At 34.7% G+C, this 13,644-nt stretch overlaps 1 protein-coding gene across 3 annotated transcripts in view; it reads right to left on the reverse strand.

Moving 5' to 3' along the window:
• The window catches only part of NRK (Nik related kinase), a 155,219-nt gene that overhangs the window by 5,462 nt on the left and 136,113 nt on the right, over positions 1 to 13,644 (reverse strand). The window contains exons 22-26 of one of the 3 annotated variants that reach the window (XM_066357136.1): positions 13,468 to 13,611; positions 11,402 to 11,560; positions 6,312 to 6,412; positions 4,104 to 4,253; positions 824 to 959 (exon numbers count right to left, since the gene is read on the reverse strand). In XM_066357136.1, coding sequence (XP_066213233.1) covers positions 824 to 959; positions 4,104 to 4,253; positions 6,312 to 6,412; positions 11,402 to 11,560; positions 13,468 to 13,611 — 690 coding nt within the window. Of the gene's footprint in view, positions 1 to 823; positions 984 to 4,103; positions 4,254 to 6,311; positions 6,413 to 11,401; positions 11,561 to 13,467; positions 13,612 to 13,644 lie in introns of all 3 variants that reach the window. The other 2 variants (XM_066357135.1, XM_066357137.1) reach the window with 2 other exon arrangements.

Below are 13,644 nucleotides of genomic sequence, written 5' to 3' on the forward strand. Positions count from 1 at the left end.
CCTGTGTAGTCACCAAACCTCAGAGACATATACTAGAGTCTGAAGTTATTCACATTACCCAGATCTTCAGTTCTGCACTGGTCAGGAAGAAACTGATTAAAAAGCAGTTTTCTTTATTTTGCCATATGGGTGGTTCCTAACTGACATTCCAGTGACTCATATTTACCTTTTTTTTTTTTTTTTTTTTTTTTTTTGTAAATGAAAAGTGATGAAATCTTAGTGACAAGCAATATGTCATATATTCAGTTTGTACAATGTAGGCCAAAGAATGTTTATACTTGTGAGTATGTGAAACACAATTTATTCGGTTATTATTTATTAGTTACTGAATTATTTTCCATATGAACAACTGTAAACTTACTTTTGGCGCACCCTGTATTTAATTCTTCACAAGACTATTACTCACTAAAAAGAACACTATGGACTATGTGAAATAGAAACATTTTGCTCTTTTTAATGGCTATTTGCCATTCTCCTCAGGAAAAGGTAGTAGACCCCAAATCAATGTAATAGAATGAAACATTTTCAAAATTTGTGTAAAATCTGCAAGCAAAGGGAGTAAAAAGAAAAAAAGTACTTTTTTATGGAAAGAAATTCCTTTCCTATTTTTATTATATGATTATTGAAAATGAGAACTAAGCCAAAATCAGTCCTTTTGTAGTAACCTTGTGGATTCATTAAGCATATAGGACAACCACGCATAACCTGAGGGAACAACTATGCAGTATCACAAATTAACCCTAAATGTTTGGAGAAAATAGGATACCTCAGGAAATGGAAGCTTCTATGGGAACATGTAAAAGAGGAAAAAATGTATACATACCTACTGAAGATGGTATGTCTTTCCACACTTCAAGGATCTTCTTGAAGAGTTGTTCATTTGGTTCCATAGAAAGGGCTTCAGCATTAAAGGTGAGCATCATGCCAATTCCCAAGGAATCAGGTAAAATGATGATATTCTGTGGTATAATGATTTCCAGGGGCTGGAATTATGTTTCATAAGGATTTTTATGTCCAAATTTAATCACTACTACCTTAATTGATGCAGATTGGTTGAACAATAAAGACCAAAAGGTGGTTCAAAGTACAGGAAGGAAGAAATATTTTAATCTCAATATTAAACAACATGCTACCCAACACTTAAAAAGAGCCTTCCTTATGTCAAAAAGTTATCACCATTTAATATTCTCCTTTATATTTAAGATAAATCTTTGAGAAAAGCAGAGCTATATTTCTAAAACAGAGAAATTCATTGAAATTTCACAATATATTAGGTATAATGATAGAAGTATTATTACTTATTAAAGTTGGATTCCAGCACATTAATGAATATTTTAGCAATGAATGTGTGAATCAAATAACATACACAATCATTGGTTATCTCCCAATTCCTTCAAATCAAAAATAGAAAATTAAAAATAGCTTGAGTTTAAAATTTTTACAAGAGGCATCTTTATACTTTTCACTGTTTGAAATATGCCATCCTCCTTTCACAAAAATGTAGGATTTCTTATGAAGTTTATAAAATATTAAAATACCTTCAATACAGAAATTTAGCAATATATTAGTTTACATAATATTAACTACTAAAAAATATCTAAGAATTTCTAGATTTCATGATGTAGTAAACAATGTGACAAAATTGGCTTAAACAACAGAAAATGTTAGGTTGATATTATTTCCCTGAAATGAACAATTACATTTCTCTAAATTAGCCACCTACAGGGGAAATAAAGTCAGAAACTATACTTGCCAAACCCAGTGTACTCAGGTCAAGTGCTTGAGGCCATGTCTCAGCAACAACAATCCTTACAATTAAAATGGGGATCCAGAGGCAAAAAGCAATTTTTATGCGCTCTCTGGGCACTTGCATGAACAATTGAATCAGAAAAAGAAATGAAGGAAGAGAGAAAAAGAAATTTGAAGAAAGTTGCCTCAAACACAAAACAAAATAAAACAAAACAAAAACAAAACAAACAAAATAAATAAATAAAGCTGGACTGCTGTAATTCCAGACAGCCTGCAAAGTAATTCTCTTGCTTCTCCGATCCTGAAGTGACCAGATATTCTTTGTACACACAGCCTCCTTGTAGCATTACAGCTTTTGTGATCGAGCACTCTTGAAAAAATATTATTTTTAGTACACATTGTTTCAGAAGACACTCTTTATCCCCTTTTATTAGAGTCCTTTCTCATTTAGTGGGTCGAGACACTAGGGTGTTTAGCTAAAAATACTATTTTTTAATGTATCCTAATGAGGTCAGATTTTTTTTAACAAACCCATCTTCTCTCCTTGCTTCCACAATAATTATCTGGTTGCTTCAAAAGGAAATAAATTTCCTTGCTTAAGAGTCAAGTGGAATGCAGGGTTTAATCACCTTGAACGCCTTTGAAGGAAGTGTAAACGTGGACCAGTGCTGCCATATTCAATGCTGCCTAGTTTCAGAATAAAGCTATATGTCATGACATTTAAAAATAAGATGCATAAAGTTATGGGAGATATTCCAACTGAATAGTACTATAATATATTAAAATGAACTTGAACTCATAGTAAGCGGCTTTAGCATGGCTTGGTTTAGTATTTTCCACATTATAAACAGGGTGATTTCTATGTAATCATATGTGACAACTGAGTGATCAGTTAATTATTTTGTTAATATGACCAAACTTAAAAAAAAACTCCACTTATGATCTGACAAAAATGTCTCCATTAATGATCTGACAACTTCTCTATGTAATTTGTCAGAGATGTATGAAATAATACTGAAAGTTATGCAAAATATCACATTACTACAGTGATTTAAAAGTATAAAAAGCCTTCTCTTGGACTTTTGTATGATGCTAAGCTGCTAAAATTTTAGTTGTTTACAAGTTGGGGAATTAAGAAAGCAGATTTGTTGACTAGCCCTTCCTTTTAATTATAATTTTCAATGGGACAAATATTGTCACCAACAAATCTGAGACACAGCAGAATTATATTTGGGATGGTGTTTGTTGTGTGAGAAGGGTATCATGTGTCCCAAATTTTTATATAAATTATGTGTATAGTATTTTTACAACTCCCCATTTTTTGGATGTGTCATATTTTCATTATTTACAATTATTTAAGAGTTGAGGTGAATTAGCTTTTTAAATGCTGAATCCTTTGGAAATTTTAACTATAATTGTCACTATAAGAAAACATTTAATAATATTCATTTTAAGTGAGAGGAGGAGAGTTAGTGAGACAGACTCTCACATATGACCTGACAGGGATCCACTGGCAACCCCTGTGTGGGGCTGATGCTCAAGTCAACCAGGCTACCCTCAGCACAGAAGCTGGTGCTTGAACCAATCAAGCCACTGATGGCAGGAAGGGAAAAGGGAGAAAAGGGGAAGATGGAGGGGGAGTAAAGCAGATGGTTGCTTCTCCTATGTGCCCTGATCAGCAGACAAACCCAAGACATCCGTATGCTTAGCTAATGCTTTATCCACTGAGCAAACCAGTCAGGGCCTATAATAATTCTCTATATAATTTTCTATATATCACAGTTAAAGTACTATATTCTGGATAAAGAAGAGAGAAATACATAGTAATGTTACAATATTGGTGGTGTATTTTTAAAGAATCTGTTAATGCATTATGGCATTCCGAAGGACTAAAGTAAGGACTGTAAACTAATATGCCTATCAGTGCCAGTTATTGTAAATACATCAAGATGAATGAATAGAGAATGTACAACATATATTCTATCTAAAAGGAGACAGGCACAGATCAGTTTCAGTTGATAATGGTTAGAAAGTAATGTGGGCCTGATGTTGTCAGATCTGTTGGTTTATCAATAGAAGTCTTGATTTTTTTATTAACAAACAAACAAACAACAACAAAAAAACCCAACTTGCCAGACAAAATCTATTTGTCTGCAGAACAGACTCAGTTGTCTGGACTAAGGAAACTATCTGTGAGTTTTTGTTTACCTATTACTACTTTCTGGCACTGTATAGTTACCTTTTATTTTTCAGTTCCAGTATAAATATTGATAATCATTTATTTAAATCTTTAAGGGTTTTGATAGTTGTGGATAACTGAAATTATGATAAAAAATAATTTCAAGGGATCTTACGTTATTTGGCAGGGTCACATCAGACATGACCTCAGATTCTGCATCAATGATGTGATATCCGTCTGCTGAGCTGAAGAAAATCTTTAGTCTTTTTTCAGAACCAATAGCCAGGTCAACAGTCACTGGCTTATGACCAAGTGTTGAAAATACCTGTAGATATAAAACCAAATATGGCCCAAAGGCCAAAATTGACACTCTAAGGCAAAAAGTCTCCTGCCCTTTGCTTAACAGTTTTATAAAACCCAAGTGATTGTCAAAAATTACATAATGTATTTAGAGCCCTATGTATTGCAACTTTCATTAAGGTTGGTACTACAATAAGGACATAATTATCTTTAGGTCTTAAATATTGAGTTTTCCTTAAAGGTCAAATCTCTGATAAGCCTAAGAGCCTTGTGTGACCCTGCCTTGCGTTTGATGTCTTTAAATTTCTTGCCTTGAGCTTCAGCAAATGAAGGAGCTCATCTGGTCTCTTAAAACGGTTCGCTGGATCAGCTGCCTGTATTTTTGCCAGTATTCGTATATAGGCTTCATAGGACATGTAGTCTCCTTTGGAATCTGCTGATTGATCAATGCATACTTGGTAGGGAATGAAAAAGGCCATACATGTTAACCTACCATAGACTGGATGTACTCTAGGCTCCTGCGGTTCTTAGTTCAAGGAAAAAAAAAAGCCAAACAATATTCATTACCAAGTTCATGTCACAGTGGAGTAATGGGCATCACAAGATTCACCATACTGTAGTGATGAGGTGCGATTCAAGAACTTGAGTAAGTACTTGAACCAGAGACTATGTGTCAGGCTAGACAGACTGTTGGTATTTATCTTCTTTGCTTTCCAGCCCCATACCAGGCAGCTCTGACCAATCAGCAGACACCCAAGAACAAACCCACATCCAAATACTGACAGCTGACCCAAGGCCCAAATTAGGGAGATCAGATCAAGGATGTAATTTTGTCAGGGTAAGCAAACACTGTCAGTATAGTATTCTATATTATTTATAAGAGAACATATTTACATGCAAATAGACATTGAGGGGCAATCATAAAAATTACCTTATATTTATCATATACATGTGATATTTTGGCCTACAAAATATACCATGCAAAGAGATCCAGATCTAAGATACAAAAGTATTTCATAAATACCTTGTTGAGGTCTATGATAATGTATCATTATCAGCACTTTGTAAAAATTTGTAGATGGACCAACTTATTCAAAATTAACTGGAATATTTTTTAAATAAATAAATTTTCAGGCCCCACTCTAGTCCTAATTGGCCTGGGGTTGGGTCTGAGATCTTAACTTTTAACAAATGCTCCAGATGATTCTAATGCATACCCCAGATTAAGACTCTATATACTGCTGTAAGTTTATTAATCAGTTCTCATTACTAAGGGATGAGAAAAATAATTCTATTTATGTGGAATTCTGGAGCATTATGAAAAGATAATACAGCTAAGAAGAGTCCCCGGTTTATAAAATATGATTAAAAATTCATCAGAAACTTAATTGTTTGGGATGCCAAATGGTTACCTTAAGAGGCTGATCCATAGAAGTTCAATGAAACCATATACATATAGAAATAGTACTGGTAATTCAAATAAGCCTAACCACCATTCTTTGCAATGGTTCTAGAGAGAAATGTATTTAAAGTTTCAGCTTGGACGGCATATAGACCCACTTTTTCCTCCCCTGGAAAGGCTAATCTATTGTAGCCCTGATAATTAAAGACTATCAGGGCTAATCTATTGTAGCCCTGATAATTAAAGACTTTCTCTTCCTTCATCCTTCTACCATTGGGTGATGCCCTGTACCATTTTCACACCTTTCCTTACCTTCCCTTTGCTCTCCACCCCCCATTAAGATTAAACAGGGACTTTATTAGCTTCCTGTCATTGAGGTGTCATTCAAAGCCTGTGTCGGGGCTCTAGAAGAGCAAGTACTTTATGTTGAATATAGTAATTGGGAGTGAGGAGCTTCCCTCTAAGGGAAGAGGTCAGGGATTTCCCTCACACTTTCCCTTGCTGTGCTGCCTGTGAATTATTGAAAAGAAAAAGGTTAAATAATAATGATTGGCAAGGTATAGTCAAATTAAAATAACTTTAGAAGAATGGTATATATTTCTGCTACTATATTCAAAAATATTTTCTGTTTAAACTATTTCAAAATAAAAAAAAATTCAAAAGAAATAAGAAACTACTCACTTTAATAGCAGTGCTTTCATCAAAGGACTTTGGTGCCCAGGCATAAAGGTGAATCGATGATTTCAAAGCAACTGCAATATATGTTGTTTCTTCATGTTGGACTACAATGACAAAACACAAAGAGGTAACAATGCTACAGAGTTAACAAGAACACTCATCTATTTTTATTTGTTATTGAAAATGTCAAAACCATAATGTAAGATCATGGATCAAATATTTTTAGAAAAGTTATTTGGTTACTGCTTGATGCCCCCCCTCAAAAAGCAACAAAAATACTGTGTAGTTTAATGGAGTGCAAGCATTAACTTTTAAAAGAACTCTAAATTGCACACTACAAACTGCAGAACATTGCTCAAAGAAATGAAAGAAAACCTAAATAAATCAAAAGGCTTCCTTTGTTCATGGATGGGCCATTGTTAAGAGTGCAGTACTATCCAAAGTGATCTACAGATTCAATACAATCTGTCTTGAAATCCCAATGACTTTCTAGGTAGAAATGTAGATGCTGGTTTTAAAATTCACATGGAGTTGAAAGAAAACCTACATAGCCAAAAACAATCTTAGAAAAGAAAAACAAAGTTTGAGAACTCACACTTCGCAGTTTCAAAACTTACTACAAGCTACACTAATCAAAATTGAGTAGTGATTATGTAAGCATATGCATATAGATCAATGGAGTATTATTAGGAGTCTACAAATAAACACCTACATCTATGGTCAATAATGTGAAGACCATTCAACAGTGAAAGAATAGTCTCTTCAATAAATGGTATGGTATGACTGAATATTCACATTCAAAAGAGTGCAATTGGACCCTCTGCCTTATACCATGGTGGAGCAAAAGTAAGTTTACAGTCTTTTGGCTATAAAATAATACAATAACTAATACATAATAATACAAGAATAAACTGTGTTTCACATACAGCTGTAAATCTAACTTTGCCCCACACTGTATATAAAAATTAACTCAAAATCAATTAAAGACCTAAATGTAAGAGTTAAAGTTATAAAATCTTAGAAGTAATTATAAAATAAATCTTCATGGCAATAGGTTCTTACATATGATATCAAAGGCATAAACAACAAAGGAAAAAAGTAGATAAATTGGGTTTTATCAAAATGGAAACTTCTGTGCATTAAAGGACACTTTCAAGGAAGTGAAAAGACAACCTATGGAGTGGGAAGATATCTTTGCAAATCATTTACCTGACAAGAGTCCACTTTACAGAATATATAAAAAAGTTGCTTAGCCCTGGCCTGTCGGCTCAGTGGTAGAGCGTCGGCCTGGCATGCAGGAGTCCCAGGTTCGATTCCCGGCCAAGGCACACAGGAGAAGCGCCCATCTGCTTCTCCACCCCTCCCCCTCTCCTTCCTCTCTGTCTCTCTCTTCCCCTCCCGCAGCCAAGGCTCCATTGGAGCAAGGTTTGCCCGGGCGCTGGGGATGGCTCTATGGCATCTGCCTCAGGTGCTAGAATGGCTCTGATTGTGGCAGAGCAACGCCCCAGAAGGGCAGAACATCACCCCCTGGTGGGCGTGCCAGGTGGATCCCGGTCGGACGCATGCGGGAGTCTGTCTGACTGCCTCCCGGTTTCTGGCTTCGGAAAAATACACACAAAAAAAAACAAAACCAAAAAACAAACAAACAAACAAAAAAGTTGCTTACAACTCAGCAACAAAAAGACAAATAACCTTATGATAATATACAAATGACCAGTAACCACTTAAAAATAAGCTCAATAACATTAGCTATCAAGAAAAGACAAATAAATACTATAAAGAGATGCAGCATTACACTCACTGAAAGGCAGAATCAAAAGACAGACTGCAGGTGTTAACAAGAATGAAAAAAGAAACAAAACCTCTATACTTCAGGGAATACAAAATAGTGCAGTGACTTTGACAAACCAGAAGTACAATCCAAGAGGAAACAATGAAACTATGCATTTCTGTGTACAATGATGGAAATGTTCATACCAGCATTATCCCAAATCGTCAGAAAGTGGAAAGTGCAAATGTATAAACAATGGTATATAAAAAATCGGATAAACAGAAGGTGATATATCTATAAAGGGTAATACTGTTCAGCAATAAAAAAAAGAAGTACTGATAGATATTGCATAGGCTACAGAATGCACGCTAAAAGGTGAGCAATACCAAAAAATGACTTTAAAAAGATAAAAATAAGTCATAATAAGTGGCAATGTTCCCAAATGGAATGCTAAAGCTTTGAATGCAGAAAACAAAACAGATGTTTCCTGAATTGAAATATACTGAATAAAAGATTAAACAGAAAAAAAAAAACCCAGAATGGATGGACCCTAAAAATATAAGTGACAGAAGCCTTTCATAAAAGGCCACATAATGTATAATTGCATTTAATAAATTGTTTTGGGAAATTTTTATAGCTAAAGAAAGTAGATCAGTAGCTTCTGTGGACACGGAGAAAGAAGATGCCAACTAAGAAGGGCTTCTGGTGGCTAACTGGGCTCAACATTAATATCAGAGCCTAGCAGGTTCTTCTAAACAAAGGTCTCTCATGCAAACTACTCTTCAGGGAGAAGCCTACGCTGAACTGCCTGCCTGAACTGTGTTCCTGACATCTTAGCTAGTCCTTTTAATAGAGTTCCTGGAATCCTATTTCAATCCATAGGACTGAGGCTTGCCCTCCCTGTCCAATTGGAGCTACACAGCTATAGCCCCCATTAGCATTTTCACTGCCGAATCAGAGTGGCTCCATCTGACTAATCAGTACAGTGCCTTTTGGACCAATCAAACTGCTAGGATTTTGAGTCCTAATTTGCATGATAATTGGCCAATCAAGGACCAGGTATGGAGACTTCTGTCATCAGCTCCCTTGGAGAGCACACTTTCCATCTAAGGCTAAAGGCTGCATTTCCCTTGAGGGAGCTGAGACACAGAAGGCCAGGCCAGAGCGGATAGAGCAGACCAGAGCAGAGCAGATCTGTCCAGCCTGAGAGGGATCTCGCCCCAGGCCTGCATTGCTCCAGGGATGCCTAGTCTCAGGGCCTCCTCACAGCCATGGAGCTTTATAATTGAAGTATAAAGTTATTGAGCTGTGTTTCACAGCTGTGTTAGCCGTGCTCTATCATAGTTGAGCTGTTTGCAGTAATAAAGTTTCCTTCTTCACTGCACCCCAAATTGGGGATTCCTGTTGGCATGGAAATGGAGCCAAAAACCATTAGTTGACATTATCTTGGATTGTGAGGGGAATAATGTGAATGTAAGAGGGATTGAATGAAGAATGATTGCTAATGGGGTTTTGGGGGAGCGATGATGAAAATCAGATTGTGGTGATAGTTACACAACTCTCTAAACATATTAAAAACCATTGAATTGTATACTTTTAAATTGGTACATTTTATGGTGTGTAAATTATTTCAATAGAGTTTTTTTTAAAAGAGAGAAATATAGAAAAAACATATGCTCATTCTTATCTAGACCTTTGTTTTCTATGGGATATGTTACCTACCTGCTAGATTTACACTTTGTGCTAAAATTTCTTACTTGGTAGTGACATTGCTTCTGTTCTTTCTAGCCATACTTAATCATACTTTATCTGTGACCAATATACAGGGTTGGATAAAAATAGGTTTACAGTTGTTCTTTTGGAAAATAATACAGTAATTAACAAATAATAATACACGAATACATTTTGTGTTTCACATACTCACAATTGTAATTGTAATTTTGTTCCACTCTGTATAAGGTCTCTCTTTCTTTCTCAATCTCTCTCTCTCTCACACACACACAAGGATACACACACATTCTTTTGCTTTTACACTGTTCCCAAGGTGGTAAAATAAATATGATTAATAAACCCCCAACAAGAAAAAAATTCTACTGTTCTGTCAATAGGACAAAAATTTTTGTTTTTTATGAGAGCTGGGATGGGTTGGAATGAGGTCAGCTAGGAAAACTAGACTTAGTCTTTCTGCCTACCAAAAGCACAGATTTGTAAGATAGTTAGATAAATTCATAAACTCTTTTATTGAACTAAAATATTTATAATTTGGTAGAAATGAGTTCTGCTATATTAACTCCTGAATTAACATCTGGGGATATCTTTCACCTTAGGCTACCAAATTTACGTAATATGATTTGAAAGAAAGTGGTGACACATGATATTAGGAGAAAATAATGTATTTATCTAGTGTCTTATTTGGGTACTCATTTCTCTCTCCAGTGGTATTTGTATACATCTGTAAACATATAGGAAGATCTATCCTGGGAAAGCCTCTTTATATACAGAACAGAAATGGTCAGTCAGGATAAGAATACCCTGATGCAACTCAAATTATGTGATTCCAGTTATCTCTTACCTATGTCACTGGTTCTGCCTGAAGGGGCAATTAATGAGGAGGAAAACAGAAAATGGAAGCTGAGAGTAAAAAAGTTTGCTTCAGAAACAGAACATAAGGGGTAACATTCTTCCAAGTTATTTACAGATAAGAGCAGGATTTTGAGGCCCTGGAGTTGTTACTTCATTTCACAGTGGATGGTTGTGAAGAGGCAGGGGATGTGAAAACATTCTAATCAGACAGGAAATATTTATCAGTTATATTTATGAATCTTGACAGTGGAACAAGAGCCAGCAGGTCATAGGAGAATTTTCCTTTTGAATCATTGTCAAGTTTCCTGATCAGTATTAAGAGAGATTTGCAATTAAAAATAAAAGAAATTATTATGTGATTCTATTTTATTGCTGTTTCAAGGAATGTCATATAAATCACCTTGGGTGTTATTGATGGTACATCAAAGCATTTAATAGTTGAAGTTATATAGAAACAGGAAAATAATATCAGTGTATCTGGACTGATTAGCATGACTGGGAATGGAAGAAAGGTGCAACTAAACCAAATTTAACTTCAAAAGTTATTTTAGTCAATATTTTCTCAATAATAGCCATCACTGTGGGATAAAAGACCTGGATGATACTGTAATGAAGTTCTATCATATTTGTATACGAAGTTTTGTCTTTTTTCCCTTACTCTCCCTTTCATAATAACGTACCTCACCAAGTGAAGGGAGGCAAATTTGTATCCCAATAAAAAATATGAAATGGGACTTACGAACACTGAAGTGTTCACAGCCTGTCAACTTATCAATAGCTTTGCAGGCTTCCTCTGTCTTTAGCATTTCTTCTTGTCTTCTTTTACTTTCTGGATCATCATTCAAAATCTTGTTCCTCAGCCAGGTCAAATGATACACCCTAAGTCTGTTTTTATGGCCTGATAGTTTAAAACAAAATGATACAGTGTTTCAATCTAATTTTTTTCATATAAAAATTAGAAGAACAAAACTAAAGGCTTTTTCCTTTGTAACCAAATGTTTCCATTAAGGTAAAAATCACTTTTAAAAACTACATTGTATCAGTCTTAACTTCAGAGTTTAGAAATGTGATAGCAATGTTTCTTGCTTCCAAAAGATAGTCAAAGTGTCTACCAGCTACCTATGTGCCTGTCTGGAGTGAATGTAGACTACTTCTTTGGGATAGGTTAAGACTGGCACTATGCAGGCAAAAAAAATTACTATCTATTCATTTGTACCTTGGCTTTTATTTAAATCATGACCCTTCTAGGATTTAGAGACCCAGAAGCTGTCCTTGGCATTGCATATGTATGAGAGGGGTGTCTACTCCATTGACTATTAAGCATTCAGGAACAGTGGGGTGAATTTCTTTGTGCTCTTTCATTTCAATATCCTTACAAATTAGTTGAATGGTTTTATTATTATTTTCTCTCAACTCAGTTCATTTTCAATGTTAATTTTTTAATTGTAAATTCCTATCAAAATTTTACAATTCCTTTAGGAAAAATGGGCCATTAAAACTACACATATCTTTTTTACATATAGTGAATTTATATTATTTTTAGGGTTTATGATTACAAGATTTCTGGACCAAATAATATGATTTTTACCTATGCAATAAATGTTAAATTTATATTTTACATGATACTTTTAAAAAACAGTGTTAGACTTTAGACATCTATGTCTATTACTATTCTTAAATAGTAAAAAACCCACAACGACTTGTGCTCTAAAGAATTAAGCATCTTTCTACACTGATGTTCTCAGTACTATTTGATGCAGAAATAATTCATATTTGAGAGAAAGTTAAGCATAAAAAATGGCACATTTGGGTTAGAGAAAGCTGGGTGAAAAGTAAAGAATGCTATTATCCAGACACCCAGATATTTTCAAAACTCAATGTTGCTCCTATATACCACAAGCAATTGTAAATGGATGACTGTGGAATATGATTTTAAAAAATGTGAAGCTTTAGCATATCTAGAGAGGATTCTCTTCTCTTACTAAAACTTAAAGCAAAATTAATCATATTTAGGGATACATGTAATCATTCACTGATGTTCAATATGGCTATTAGGTATAGACAGGAAACATACAAATATATATAAATGACTGTGATTTGCATCATTTTATTCTAGATTCAAACCATTTCTTAAAATTTGTCTGTCCTTTCATTTGCTATCTTTGGCATATAATTAGATTTAATTCTAGAGCTTTCATTACTATTTAACAAAAACAATCATTACTAACATCCATTTACTTGCTCTCTCATATTCAAAGGTTCAGGTTCAGACTTACCAAAGCTAAGAAATTCAACTACTATATGGGGAGGGTGAAAAGGTCTTAGGGAATCCATTCTTGTTACTAACACTATCTGTAAGCCCTTATAAATTTGTGCCAGGGACAACACAGTCTGATTCTTTTCTAATTCTTTACTTCATTCTTTGTTGCTTTGAATACATCACAAGAAAGGTACATAGTGGATGTTTGTGTGCTCATATGTGCATGGGTAGATACAATTGTGAGTTGTGAAGTAATAGGTGGCTACTCAGAAAAGACTGGAAGAAATGCAGACAGTGTGGCTTTTCTTATCACTGACTTGGATTTGGTGTATTACAGTCAAATGTTCAAATATCAGAGAAGAGTCAGAAGTTACTTTAAATTGCAAATAGGTAAGAAAATACTAGTTAGAAACTCTGGTGTCCCAATTAAATGTAATATTTAAAGTGCTTTCCTGTGAACACTTTCTCCTGAGAAAACCTTTAGCCCAGTTTGCAACCTAATTAATCTGTGTAATTACTAAGCTAATTTTAGTTCTTAAACAAACCGGAGATGGTAATCAGCAAATTGAGTGGCTCTACAACTTGAATCTGACGAAATGGTCTTCGCTTTATAAGTTTTGTAATATCTGCCTTTCCGCTTCTGTCCATAAGGTACAGATTAGATCGGGTTCCCAACAGCAAATTCACTCCTGTTTGTATGTAAAAAGAAAAGTTCTATATTA

This window comes from Saccopteryx leptura, chromosome X, assembly GCF_036850995.1.
Source record: "Saccopteryx leptura isolate mSacLep1 chromosome X, mSacLep1_pri_phased_curated, whole genome shotgun sequence".
NCBI lineage: Eukaryota > Metazoa > Chordata > Mammalia > Chiroptera > Emballonuridae > Saccopteryx > Saccopteryx leptura.